Source organism: Camelina sativa, chromosome 12, assembly GCF_000633955.1.
Source record: "Camelina sativa cultivar DH55 chromosome 12, Cs, whole genome shotgun sequence".
In the NCBI taxonomy this organism is placed as follows: domain Eukaryota; kingdom Viridiplantae; phylum Streptophyta; class Magnoliopsida; order Brassicales; family Brassicaceae; genus Camelina; species Camelina sativa.
Window position 1 is genome coordinate 28,722,440 of NC_025696.1, and position 14,914 is coordinate 28,737,353.

At 45.1% G+C, this 14,914-nt stretch overlaps 1 protein-coding gene across 1 annotated transcript; it reads left to right on the plus strand.

The window, feature by feature from the left end:
• LOC104732832 (putative F-box protein At5g40050) lies at positions 1,695–11,300 on the plus strand. Its single transcript, XM_010452431.1, has 4 exons — positions 1,695–2,075; positions 10,209–10,367; positions 10,461–10,823; positions 10,950–11,300. The coding sequence occupies exons 1-4, from the start codon at positions 1,695–1,697 to the stop codon at positions 11,298–11,300; spliced, it is 1,254 nt and encodes a 417-aa protein (XP_010450733.1).

Genomic DNA, 14,914 nt, shown 5'->3' on the forward strand with positions numbered 1-14,914 from the left:
TTCTTCCCCCCCCCCCACCCCACCACCTCTGCCACAGTTATAAACCGAGACCACAAAATCTCATCCGATTTGACCTGGACATGAAACAACAACGGAGCTATGAATCTGAATCTGATTGGTAATGGACTCGATGAATCTCTGATGAAATCACTTGACTGAAGCTGCAATCATCAATTTATCACTTACTTGAAAAATATGAGATTGGAATGAAAAACTCATATTGGAACAAGCTTCGCCGGAGAAAGCTAAAAAGATCGTGAGTTTGATTTTTTTTTTAATAATAAATTTTGTGATTTTAATTAAATACTCAATATTCACAAATGCTAGATTTGGAATAATTGAGCGTGTGTGCTTAACTTTAGAAAAAAAAGTAAAAAAGTGTTATTGTAGGGTATATCTATATAATAACATAAATAAGATTAAATTTCTATATTAAAAATACAGAAATTAGTTATAAAATTTGGTAAAGGTAAATATTCTTTTATCAATAGTTTTACATTGTGGTGTATGGTTTTAATATTAAAATAATTTCAATAAAAAATTAGATCTTATTAAAAGTAATTTTTGATAATTACCTAATACTTATAACACATTTTTCGTTTCATAATAATAATTTAAAATGTTTAAATTAAGAAAGAAATGATTAAAGTGCCAAAAGAAAATAAATTAACACAGAGCCAATAAAAACATATCAGGATTGATGGCATGGTATTTACTCTCACCACAAGATGAAATTATTGCTCATCTCATTTCAATAATTTTGAGGCAAATCATGTCAGAGACTGAATATTGCAAATAAGGAAAACTTTGGGGCAATTTTTCAAAACTTCAGAACTTGAGAAACTCATACTTGAATTGTAGCGGATAATGCATCGATTGATGCCAACACCTGCATCAATCGATGCATTCTTCTAAACTTGTATCCAAACTTCACATTTTCAGCCTCAATTCTCGAATGTGCTCCAAATACCCCTATTTTACTTTATTATACTCCCATCCGTGCCAATATGTACCTAGTACTATAAAGACTCAAAAACAACCTATAAAACAAATCAAGAGCTCTAAAAAACATGTATATCATGGTTAAAAAGTAAAAACAATAAAAACCATGATATATGACACACCTAAACAATAGAATTCGTTTTCTAATTTTCTTGTAAATGAATCTACAAAAGTTTTAAACGTGCGAGCGAATAATGATTGTTTTTAACAATCGAATTGCTTGGTTTAATTTAGTGGTCGTGTGAATAATGAATTCATGGAGGTTGATGTCGTCCGTCCCGGTTGTCACTATTACATATTGCATTTCGTATTGATGACAAAACTAACAAATATTTCTTTTCATAGACTTTGTCAGAATTAAATCGAAAATTAAGTTTTCTCGGATTCTTTTATGAACCATTTTTTTTTTTTGACAGCATATTCTAAACCAATTCATGCTCATGATATATCTTTTAATCATTATAATAGTTTTCTATCGAATTATTAAACTATTTCAAATTAGAATTTTGTATGTATACCAAATAATTATGATAGGCAAATAAGTCATGCCACATAATCAAAATAAAAAGTTTGGTCCCTTTCTAAGTTTTGACTTTTGAGAACCCTAATACGTTGTTACCATCTTTGCCTTCTTGCCGTTGAATCACTTTGAGAACCCTAAATCGATACCGTCTTCGCCACGCAGTTTTGTTATGGAGACCAAAAGCAAAAAGGTATCATTGTTATCTGACTCCGTAGATTCAATCAGCTCTCTTCCAGATGAGATACTTGCTCATATCTTGTCGTTTCTTCCTACTAAACGAGCTGCTTCTACCTCAATTCTCTCCAAAAGATGGAGGACTCTGTTCCATATCATGAATCTTCTCTGCTCATCTCTCGATCTAGACGACTCTGATTTACTCTATCCCGAGAGCGAGAGACACAGTGAAGACGTATCTGATAGCTTCAGAGATTTCGTGGATAAAACACTTTCAGTTTGCAACAACAATTCCTTGAAGAAGTTCTCACTAAAATTTCAAGATGATGATGTTCACCACATTGGTCTTACTACTACTAGAAGATGGATATCAAAGGCATTGGAGCATGATGATGTTCACCACATTGGTCTTACTACTACTACGATTGGCAGCTCGAAATAAAGAAATATATCGAGGACGGCACGGTCCCAGAGGATCGATGGCAAGCTCGCCGTTTGAAAGCTCGATGCGCACACTACGCCATGATGGGAGGAAGCCTCTTTCGACGCAGCTCGTCCGGAGTCCTTCTCACCTGCGTCGATCGAGAGGAAGCAGAACGAATAATGATGGAGGTCCACGAAGGCGATGGCGGAAACCACTCCGGAGGGCGTGCACTCGCACTAAAAATCAAGAAGGATGGTCATTACTGGCCCACCATGGTCACCGATTGTGAGGCCTTTTCGGCGAAATGCGAGCCTTGCCAGCGCCACGGGCAGATGAAACATGTACCACCCGAGCTGCTGAACACAGTCACCGCGCCGTACCCCTTTATGCGTTGGGCGATGGACCTCGTCGGCCCATTACCCCCGTCGAGGTCAAAGAAATTCCTCTTGGTCCTGACCGATTACTTCACCAAATGGGTGGAAGCGGAGTCGTTCGGAAAGATACAATCGCTCGACGTCACCAATTTTATTTGGAAAAATATTATCTGTCGTCATGGGCTCCCTTACGAGATCGTCACCGACAACGGGACACAGTTCACCTCGATGATCACCAGACGCTTCTTAGGAAAATGGGGAATACGTTTGAGCACCTCGACCCCCCGATATCCCCAGGGAAACGGCCAAGCCGAGGCGACCAACAAAACCATCATAGACGGGCTGAAAAAGCGTCTCGGACTCAAGAAAGGAGCGTGGGCAGACCAGCTCGACGGCGTGCTGTGGTCCTACCGGACTACCCCTCGCAGGGCCACGGGACAGTCCCCGTTTTCGTTAGCGTATGGCATCGAAGCTCTGGCTCCGGCCGAGGCCGGAGTACCTACTCTGCGCCGCGCTATGCTAGTCAACGATTCCGCGCTCAACGACAGTATGATGCTAGATAGCATCGACTTCGCCGAGGNAGCTAATAAGATTCTTTTATTCCATTTTATTCCTTCCTTCTTGCCACATACAAAGAGTATTCGACATCGGCGTATCGCCTAAGAAAGATGGAGCATAAGAGAAAGAACTACAAGCAATAAAAAGGAGGTGGTGATCTAAATGCTACGGTAGGTCTCTAGTCCCGAGAAGCAGATGCGAAGCGCGATTNCACCTGCGTCGATCGAGAGGAAGCAGAACGAATAATGATGGAGGTCCACGAAGGCGATGGCGGAAACCACTCCGGAGGGCGTGCACTCGCACTAAAAATCAAGAAGGATGGTCATTACTGGCCCACCATGGTCACCGATTGTGAGGCCTTTTCGGCGAAATGCGAGCCTTGCCAGCGCCACGGGCAGATGAAACATGTACCACCCGAGCTGCTGAACACAGTCACCGCGCCGTACCCCTTTATGCGTTGGGCGATGGACCTCGTCGGCCCATTACCCCCGTCGAGGTCAAAGAAATTCCTCTTGGTCCTGACCGATTACTTCACCAAATGGGTGGAAGCGGAGTCGTTCGGAAAGATACAATCGCTCGACGTCACCAATTTTATTTGGAAAAATATTATCTGTCGTCATGGGCTCCCTTACGAGATCGTCACCGACAACGGGACACAGTTCACCTCGATGATCACCAGACGCTTCTTAGGAAAATGGGGAATACGTTTGAGCACCTCGACCCCCCGATATCCCCAGGGAAACGGCCAAGCCGAGGCGACCAACAAAACCATCATAGACGGGCTGAAAAAGCGTCTCGGACTCAAGAAAGGAGCGTGGGCAGACCAGCTCGACGGCGTGCTGTGGTCCTACCGGACTACCCCTCGCAGGGCCACGGGACAGTCCCCGTTTTCGTTAGCGTATGGCATCGAAGCTCTGGCTCCGGCCGAGGCCGGAGTACCTACTCTGCGCCGCGCTATGCTAGTCAACGATTCCGCGCTCAACGACAGTATGATGCTAGATAGCATCGACTTCGCCGAGGAGCTGCGCGACCAAGCTCTCGTCCGGATCCAGAACTACCAAAACGCTGCATCTAAATACTACAACAAAGCTGTCCGCCAGCGTAGGTTCAATGAATGCGACCTGGTATTACGTGAAGTGTACGAGAATACGAAGGAGGTCAACGCCGGCAAACTTGGTGCCCGCTGGGAGGGCTCGTATCTCATTTCCAAGGTAATTCGCCCAGGTNTGTGATCTCAACCTCCTCGGCGATTCACAGGCGCAGAGCTCGAGAGGTCGGACTCCAGCGGCTCCTCGACAGCTATACCATCCAGATGCACCCGCCAGCGTTGACACTCCCGCCTCAACCCGTCTAGTCGGCCTGCTGGCATTTCTGCCCCCCTGTTCGCCATTTCCTCCAGGAACGCAAGCGGACCCTCCACGGTATGACTCTCTCGAAAATAACGGTCCGTGGCCTCCAGGTGGAGGATGTACCGGCGTAACCTCTCTATGCGGCCCCTGAAGATCGGGATTTCCGCAACATGCAGATTCTCCGATTCGCCCAGCGGCTCGTAGTCACTCTCCGGCAGATCGGGTAACAGGGTCCTGACGACCTCCCCTTCGCATCGATCACGGTCGGCGAGTAGTCGGGTCATGCGCCAGCCCGCCAAATAGAGACCTCCGGCAATGAGCTCGTCGAGAACCGCGATGGTTCCTTCCAAGCGGCAGAGCTGATAGACGAGGTCGCTTTTCAGACGAAACGCCTTGATATACGAACTCATCCGCTGACAACGAGCTCGGTAGATGAGTATCTCTCTTCGTAAGGGATCCCCCTCAGTCCCTACGGCGAGCTCTAAAGACGGAGGCGGAATCGCCTCTTCTATGGGAAGGGCGATATTCGACGCATCCGAGTCGAATCCGCTAACCCCGGCAGCGGTCAACTCTCGAGCTCGCCTTAACCATGCAGATCGTGTCGTGGTAGGCATACTTCGTAGCTGATCTTTCTGAAGTTTGGATGAGAGATGCTCGGCAAACCTTCTCCTCACCTATTTATAGGCGGGGACGGGGGAGATAAATGCTGCGTCCCGAAAATCTCGCACCAATCAGATCGAGGGAGGATACGCGCTGTGTCCCGAGACTCTTCCACCAATTAAATTACAGTGCGAAACCGCGTCCGCATTTAATGCAGTGGTTACTCCTCGGGAATGAGCAAAAAATAAAGAAAAATAATAAAAAAAATATACCCAGTTCGGAATCGAACTACTCGACATCTCGGCCAGATGATCGACTTACTCTCCAGCGGGAGATAAATCGAACCCAGAGAATTCCGTTGGAATTGTTTCGATTCTAAGTCTTCAATGCGAGACGCATCGAGCCCAGAGAATTCTTTCAGAATTGTCTCGATAACTCCTTGACGAGAGATAAACCGAACTCAGAGAATTCTTTTGAATTGTTTCGTACGTCTCAGATCGGGCGAATGTAAGCCGGACCCAGAGTTGTAAATTCCGCCTTTCCGTTTTCCGAAGTGGGGCAAAGAGGGTAAGCCGAGGCATCGTACCTCGCCCCTCGATCACAAAGTGCACTTACGTTTGGGGTAAAATACCCTTACAAAGGAATATTCAATGTAAGCCGAGAGACGTCTCGCCTCGTTTGAATTTCCAATTAAAATAAAAAAAAAAGAAGCTTTATTGCAAGGTCAAATCGTCATCACAGGATTAGGAAACAAAACATAACGGAAGGATCAGATCGCCAAAGCATGTCATTCATCAAAGAGCGAGTCCGGCGGCGACCTTCCTGGTGTCAGATGTCAGACGCTTCGGCATGGGCCATAGGAGTTGAAGTCCCGTCTTCTCCCAGTCAGCAGGATGCGACTCCAACGCCCTGATTTTCTGCTCGGCTTCGTCCATACGGGCAACGGCTTTCCCTCTCTTCGCCTTTAAGGAGCTGATCTCGGCATCCAGTGCCGCCAACCGATCATCGATTTCATTCTTCTTCATGCGGTGATAATACAGCTTGTGACATTGTTCGCGATGCACAGATTCGATCTACACACAAGGCCATTGGTCAGTAAACAGTGGCTAAAATAACTTTGCACGGACAACGCTAGGGTTTGTTACCTGGCGAACGAAGGCATGAGCAGCAGCAGCTTCGATATTGTTGGCACGATTGCTTACATAGAACGTCTTCACCTTGGAGGGCATGAACTCGCCGCTCAAAGAAAAACTTGGCTCGTTGGGAGTCGAGTTCTCCGACTGGTAGCACTCGTTGCAGTAATCGATCAAGCACTGCCGCATGTCTGCCACTCTGTCCAGACCGTTCCCGATCCAGAACCTAGGGTGAGATTCAAGCAACTTAAGTTTGAAAAGCAGTTCACTTCGTGATTGCTCTGTTACAGCTAATCGCTCGCGGTACTCGGAATGGCGTTCTTCAATACGAGAAAAAAAGGTTTCTAATTCCAGCCTCTTTTCCGGACTAACACGAAACATTAACATCCAGGGAGCTCGGATATGTGGGTAGAACTGCATCCCCCGTTCAATGGCTTCCGCGTTTGAAAACGTCGGGACATCGCTCTTAACCTCGACTAAGGACGCGGTGCTGCCAACGGAACTCGGCATCTTGGAAATATTGCGTCAAAGCTACGGTACAATCGTACATGGAACAGTCATATTTATACTAATCCTAAACGAAATATTTCCAATTTTGATGTGGAAAACTACCATTTCCGCTGATGGATAAAAAAGGCGATATTACATGCAAAACAAAGGAAAATTTCCAAAACAGAAGTCGGTTGCTTACTAGGCAGCAATGTCGCAGGATCTTAAGTAACACGGTGCAAAAATGAAAACAACAACAGTAAAAATTCTTAGGGGACATTTTCGGGAGGACCGGTCTGGAAAAGCCCAACATTGGAGCCGTACGGATGAGGAACGGAGTCTGGAGCCGCATCCCCGGATTGAAGCATTCCGAAGCCGAGCTGATCGGGAGACATGTCGAGATCGCCTTCCTCGAATTCTACAAGATCCAACGCTTTCACTTCGGTTAGGGCGACCTCCCGCTTCTTCTTGATCTCGGCAACGAGATTGTCCGGGATGGATGCACCATTCTTCAGAAGATGATCCATAATCTCCCCAAATCCGTTCGCATGGTTGAGGACATCCTCTTTCGGACGGGCCATCTCCTGATCACGCAGATAATCCTTCACTTTGTCGAGACGGCTCTGCGCCTTCCTTGTGGTGCCTTCTACTTTGGCTTGGCGATCTAGGCGAAGCCGCCTCGTTTCGGACTCGAATCTCGCCCCGAGATCGTCGAACTGTTTTGACAGCTTAGCCTTTTCTTTCTCCAGAGCTTTCCCCTGCGAATCCAGCTCAGCAACCCTGCCTTCCAAATTTTCGCAGTCCTGCTCTTTCTTCGCAAGAAGATCTTTTAGCTCTTTGATCCTCTCGTTCTTCGACTTGTCCGCTTCTCGGAGATTCTCCAGACATTCCTTCATCTTATCGAATTCGGCCTCTGCCGAAGTCATCGATTTGACGCGCCTATCGTACATCAGAGTGAGTGACGACATATAGGCGGCGGTCTGCATTTCGGAACGAGGAGAAATGAGAATTAAGTTTTGCCAATTCAGTAATAAGGAGGGCGAAGCGGTTCAAACCTGAAGGGCAGATTGGGCGGCTTGAATGTACTGATCTCTGAATTCAAGCTCCTTGACCGGCGGCAGCATGACCGAGGATAGCGTAAGTTGCCTGCACAACTCCGCGGCGGCTTCCCTATTGCACACAAGCGGCGCGTCCCCGAAATAGTCATAACGGAATCGGTCAGTTCGACCCGCAGCACGTTCAACTCGGAAGCGATCATGTGACTCGAGACCAGCCTCGTCCGCGGAGCGCTTCCGACCTTTCCCTTGGGCGGAGGCTTTTCCTTTACCCTTCTCTTTGTTTTTGTCCTTCTTGGACTTCTTCTTCTTTGAACCGTCACCTGATTCAGCAGCAATCTGCATTGAGACGATCGGCTCAGTCGGTGGAGGAAGAGATGAATCATTGGGAGCCACTTCTTCGTCTTCTTCGTCGGCAGCCGGGAGCTCCTCCTCGTCGTCAACATCGATGAATTCATTTTCCGTCTGTTCTGGATCGGGGTTGACGATCGGTTCATCGTTTCGGTCCACAGATCGGAGCGTCTCGACGGCGACAATTGTGGTTGGCGGGACCTTGGAAGTTTGACCCAGTGAGCTTGCAAAACTGGCGAACTGTGTTCTTGCCTTACCCATCGCTGCTTCCACACGGCGTCGAGAGATTTGAGCCCAGCTGCGATCCGCTACACTGAGGAGAGCGTTCTTGATGCGTCCGAATCTGGAAGATAGTCTCCGAGCTGAAGAAGGGCGATCTGCAAAACATATGAAAATACGAAATCAGGTCAGCACGATATTGTCCGATTTAACAGAATAAGGAACGAGATGATACCCGGCGAATCGTTCCACACTCTTCGGCGACCACGTTTCGGGTTTTCAAAAGAGCGTTCGTCAACTCGGACGAAGAAGTAGCGAGCCCTCAACTTTTTGAAGTTGCTGACTTTTTCCCCCGGAAGGAAGTTGTGAGCTGGCTTTGCATTAACCATCCACAATTTGCTGCCCTGGCTGTTCTTGAAGTTTGTCAATTGCTCGAAGCATTCGACTTCGAGGAACACCTCGGCTTCGGCCGCGAGAGTAAGGGCAGCGACGAAGTTGCAGATGCTTCCCGGGGTGAGTTGGCATATCGGAATTTTGCGGCGATGGGCGTATTGGGTGAGCAAATTAGGAAGAGGGAAGAATAACTGGCATTGAGAAAAGAATCCCTCGTACAAGCAAATATACCCGAGAGGCGGAGTCCATGGACGCTGATGCTCTCCGGGAATAATAATATGAACACCAGAATTGGCCAGGCCACACGAGTTCAGCAACTCGCCAACCGAATCACTAGTGCTGGTCGTCTTCTTACCCCCGATTTCACCTCGGTGATCTCGAAGAGGTGAGAGGTCGTTGATCATCACGTTGTCAGGAGCAGGTCGGGTCGTTTCGCCACCCAGGTTGTCAGGTGGGAGATCCGAAATCGGCGTAGTGTTCCCATGACCTTCGCGGTCGTCTTCGTCAATCAGGAAAGGGATTGGAATCACGTTGGGTCTGCGCCTTGCGGAGCATTCGGCCTCTTCTGATCTGTTTGGCATCTCGCCTTGGACCGATCTGACAACTTCTGTAGTTTCTCTGTTGGAATTCTTACGGGTCAATGGTTCACTTGTAGTATCCGATGAAGAAACCATGGCCGAGGTGAGAAATAATGCAGATCGCCGAAGAGTGTAGGGGAACTGACGAATAAAAAATAATTAAAGGCGAAGAGAGAAAGAATGAAGCAGTTACCTTTTTGACGAAACGGCGAAAAGTGAAATCACTCGGTGGATATTGAGTATTTATAGATGGGAGTGGGCGGCAACCCTATGCGGAGTCATAATTGCCTACCGTAACCTACGCGACGCTTCGGATTCCGAGATGACAGATGTGACGTATCGGACACGTGTCACCTGACTAGAGGAGGGCGAAGCGGTGCGACGATTTACGAACTGGATCGGATATTCTCCCTTTAAGTCCGGTCATTCGAATTAGCTTCCGAACGAACCGAACTGAGGGGGACTAATTGTTGGTGCGGGAATTAGCACTCCCAACATACCGATCTAGACCCGCTAAAGAACCGGCTATCTAAACCGGGAATTCGGCCTAGGTTGGACTTCATCTCTGAAGGCCCAGTAACACTGAAAAGCCCATGGACGAGGTGACGAATTCGGCACTTCAACTCGCCCAGCGGCTGACCTAGCAAGAAAGGAAGGACTTTCCTAATTAGCTCGCCATCAAGTTAGGAAAGTCAATATATCCAATATATTCGAATATATTCTATAGATCTTCGAGTACCTATAAATAGAGGTCGATCCTCTCATTGTAAGATCATCCATTCATTAATACAAAACCCTAAATTCCTCTTCGTTCTTGAGCAAAACCTAACTTGTTCCTCAAGAGATTTTCATTTCTTCTTTTCTTGCTTACTTTGATCTAAATCCTTCAAGAGATTGTTATTGAATTTGTTTCCCTTCTAAACAAATTCATTGTGAGAAACCTCAGTTTCTACAGTCTTACTACTACTAGAAGATGGATATCAAAGGCATTGGAGCATGGCCTTTCGGATCTTGACCTTCGCATAAAAATGCCTTTGATGCACAAGCCACCACCTCTTCTTCCTAACACCCTATACATTAACAACACATTGGTCAAGCTCACTTTAGGAACAGAACTTTGTCTTGGTAAGTCTCCTTGGAAGGAGGTTTGCTTTCCCCTGCTTAAGAGTCTCTTCTTCCACACAGTTTGGTTTTCAAATTGTTCTTTGTGTGATGTGATGCTTGAGGGTTGCCCTGAGCTCGAAGAATTATACATACATCACATTTACATTAGAGATAGAGATTGTGAATTCGGCGATCTTTCAGCACCTCACTTTATAGACCACGACAACATCAAGAAACTCACGGTTCACTACAATAACGGTGTTAAGTCCCCTCGCGTTTTGTTTATCTACACACCCAGTCTTGTCTACCTCGACTACTCTGATTATCTAACTTGTCTCTATCAATCGGAGGATCGCTTCGATGATCTTTTAGAAGCCCGCCTGAATCTTGTTTTCCCACGGAATGGGAGATGGGGTTATGAACACGGCACCTGTTTAAAAATCGTGAATTCTATCTCCAGTCTTCAAATCCTTTACCTCTCTTCTTCTACTGTTGAGGCATGTCTCTCTCCATCTCTGTCTCTTTCCTTTCTCTTTTGCTTTCTTCCTTTGTCTTGTTTGATGGTTTGTTTGTTGCAGGTGATGTGTGCATGCCTTGATCTTGCTGAGATTCCCTTGTTTAAGAACTTGGCCACTCTACATTTTGAGGGTAATAAGAAAGAATATTGGAAATTGCTTTGCAATATGATTGAAAAAGCTCCAAAGCTAGAAACTCTAGTCCTTAACGGTTTGTGCGGCATAAGCGATTGTGGGGTTAACATTAATGGTGGCAATGTGGTGAAGGTGGTTGAGATACAAGGGTATAAAGGAAATCTTGAGGAACTCAACCAAGTGAAGTGCTTCTTGAGAGAAATGGAGAATCTTGAAGAGATGAAAGTGAATATTCGTGATGAGACAGACAACAAGTTGAAACTCACAAATGATCTTCTTGCTCTTCCTAAACGATCATCCAAATGCAACATCCATGTCTTGTGATCGTGTGTTTGATACAATTATAATCGGATGTTACTCTGTATTTTGATGGTTTGATTTCTAGCTATTTTAGTTGGATTCTCTAGTTTTCTTTGTATTTTTATTTTATTTTCTCTAACTCTGTGTTTTGTCCTTATCAAAAACATTAGAGTGCTCCATAACTAATATTCAATTTATGATGGTGTTTCCTCTGTTTCGTACGTGTACAGCTTCATTACAGAACATATGAGAAAAGAGTAGTTTTGGCGACTTTTGTTCAAAGCATCTTTGATCAACTCAGAGATTGAAAGATTTAGGTAATGTAAGTACATAATAAGATGGATAAATGATCTGCTTAGTCATAAAACAACTTACACTAAATGATCTTATTAATAAAATATATCACAGCTGAAAATATAGATCATTTAGTGTAAGTTACAATTAAGTTTAGTAAAACAAAATAACTTACACTAAATGATATCTATTTCACAAAGTTTCTCTCTCACTTTCAAAGATACAATAAGAACACAGATACAGCTGAAATTAAAACTAAAATAAATGGTTTGCTTGCTTGCTCTTACTTCATTCGAAAGGCCATGAAAAGTATTCAACGTAGCTGTTCACACAGGATCAAGATGAAAAGAAAAGTCATAAGCATGGCACACAAATTTGAGCAGTGTAGGAACTTGGCGAGGCGACTCTTTATGGCTTGGTGATCCTCTTATGGCTAGGTGATCCTGTTGATCCTGTTAAAGAGACTGAATAAATCATAGCAAATAGATGGGTCAAGAGCAGAATATTCACCTCTTTGTATAGTCTCCCTTTGAAATGATCCAAAGCATCAGCTTCAAGAGAATCACAGCCATGTGCGCATCGAGAAACTGAAGGCTCAGTGGCATTTATTGAGGCAGTTACTGAGGCAGCATCAGCTTCAAGAGAATCACAGCCATGTGCGATGGCGGATTTGGATTACTCGGAGGATTTCGACGGCACGAGCTATCAGGAAGATCCATTGGAGATTAAATTGAAGTTTCTGTGCGTTGGTTATAAGAGATTGGTCCAATCGAAGGTTGAACACGACGATAAGCTGACTTATCTTGATTCGACGATGCAAGAGGTGTTGAAGACTTTATCGAAGCTGGAGAATCATCTTGGGAAGCGTCCTGAACAACCGGAATCATCTCATCAGTCTCCTCAGGTATCTTGTTCCTCTGTTCTACGTTCTCGCGGTGGTGATACTGGGAATCTACCTTTGGATAATCGATCTAGTTTGTTGAGGAAGATTGAGATGCCTGTATTTGATGGATCTCATGCGTTTGATTGGATCTCTAAGGTTGAACGTTTTTTTCGAATTGGTCGTTACACGGATGAGGATAAGCTAGAACTGGTTGCTCTTAGTCTCGAAGGTGATGTGTTGAAATGGTTCAATTGTGAGCTTACTCGCCGTGAATTTCGTTCTTGGGGAGAGTTTCGCCAACGTTTGTTTCTACGTTTTGGTGAGTCTATTGAAGATGATCCAGGAAACAGGTTGTTTGCTATCAAACAAACGGGTACGGTTGCAGCTTATGTGACTGAGTTTGAGGATTTGTCTGCTCAAGTCCTGGGTTTAGATGATTCACACTTGGAGAAAAGTTTTTACAATGGGTTGAAACAGGAAATGAAGGAAGTTCTTAAGATGAAGGAGCCAGTAGGCTTGGACTATCAGAAAGCTGCGGTGCTTCATATGGAATCTAGTTCCTTTTGTCAACTGGTGGGTGAACGTTCTGGCAAGGTGCTTACTACAAGTCAGTCACACCACACTCGTTCTAGTAACTATGTTTCTACGTCTAAGCCTATCTTGTTGCAAAGTGGTAATGGTCAGGGGGTACAAAATGGTAGTGGTCAAGGGTTGCTTACTGCTCCACCTCCAAAGAAAGAGTTCCAACCAAGACAAAGGCACACTGCAAAAGAGTTGGATGCGATGCGTAGTAAGGGAATCTGTTTCAAGTGTAAAGGCAAATATTTTCGGGGTCATGTATGTCCTTTGAAGGAGTTGCAGATTCTTACTGTGGTGGATGGATTGGAGTTAGAAGTGGTTGATGAAGAGTTTTTTATACCAGCTGAGTTGGCAGTGGAGCAACAACCGGTGATGCGTTGTCTATCACTAAATTCTTTTTTGGGAAAACATTCCCCCAGAACCACTAAATTGATTGGTTTGATTGGAAAATCTAGGGTGGTGGTGTTGTTAGACTCCGGAGCTTCACATAATTTCATTACTCCAACCTTAGCATCTCGTTTGAAGTTAAAGGCGTGTGCTGATAGCAGCCTGGAAGTGTTGTTGGGTAATGGTGTGTATGTTCACGGGTCTGGTGTTTGCAGGGAGGTCACTTTCTCGTTAGCGGATGTGGAGTTTAAGAATGATTTCATCACGTTGGAGTTGGGAGGTGTAGACGTTATATTGGGGGTTCAATGGTTAGAAACTTTGGGAACGTGTGAGATTGATTGGAAACGTCAAGAGTGGCAGTTCAATTATCAGGGTAAACGAGTGACCTTGTTAGGAGATCCTTCTTTGCACTACCCTCAGTTGTCTCTTAAAACAATGGAATCTCCTGTGCGTTCTACTCTAGCTTGTGGTTCACCAGTAGTGTTGGCAAATACTGATGTGGTGGTGGCGGATAGAAAGTTGGATCCGGTTTTGTCTGAGGTTTTGGACAGATTTTCTTTTGTCTTTGCGGTACCTACAGGGTTGCCTCCGATGAGAGGACAAGAGCACTCTATCTCTCTGAAGCCTGGAGTGCAATCGACTACTGTAAGGCCTTATCGCTATCCTCATTCCACGAAAGAAGTTATGGAGAAGATGGTGGAGGATATGTTGACTGCGGGAATCATTCGTCCTAGTACCAGTTCTTTTTCTAGTCCTGTTCTATTGGTCAAGAAGAAGGATGCCACTTGGAGGTTTTGTGTGGATTACAGGGCTTTGAACAGAGCTACAATTCCGGACAAGTTTCCCATTCCAGTCATTGATCAACTCCTTGATGAACTTCATGGTTCGGTGGTGTTTTCAAAAATTGATTTACGTTCTGGTTATCATCAGATTCGTATGAAAGAGGAGGATATCAAGAAAACAGCATTTCGAACTCTTGAAGGCCATTATGAATTTTTGGTCATGCCCTTTGGCCTAACCAATGCTGCAGCCACATTTCAGTCCTTGATGAATAAGGTTTTTAGGCCATTTTTGAGAAAATTTGTGGTGGTGTTTTTCGATGATATTTTGGTCTGTAGTGGTAGCATTCAGGAGCATGTGGATCATTTGGGGTTGGTTTTGCAGTTGTTGTGTGATCATAAGCTGTTTGCTAATCACAAGAAGTGTCTGTTTGGAGTGCCACAGGTGGAATATGTAGGCCATATTATTTCTGAAGAAGGGGTGGCCACTGATGTTGCTAAAACTGAGGCTATGCGTCATTGGCCTACACCGGTAAACATTAAACATTTGCGGGGTTTCTTAGGTCTGACCGGTTATTACCGGAAATTTTTTCAAGGCTACGGTACTATTGCTAAGCCTTTGACGGATTTACTTAAAAAGGATCAGTTTGTCTGGTCTGATGTTGCTCAACAGGCCTTTGAGTGTCTCAAACAGGCGATGGCTTCTGTTCCTGTTT

Excerpts from the sequence above, each read along its gene's own strand:
- LOC104732832 (XM_010452431.1), top strand. The coding sequence starts at position 1,695 with ATGGAGACCAAAAGCAAAAAGGTATCATTGTTATCTGACTCCGTAGAT. Across the intron at positions 2,076-10,208 it reads CTAGAAGATGGATATCAAAG|GCATTGGAGCATGGCCTTTC; the intron begins GCATTGGAGCAT and ends TGGATATCAAAG. Across the intron at positions 10,824-10,949 it reads TCTCTTCTTCTACTGTTGAG|AACTTGGCCACTCTACATTT; the intron begins GCATGTCTCTCT and ends CCCTTGTTTAAG.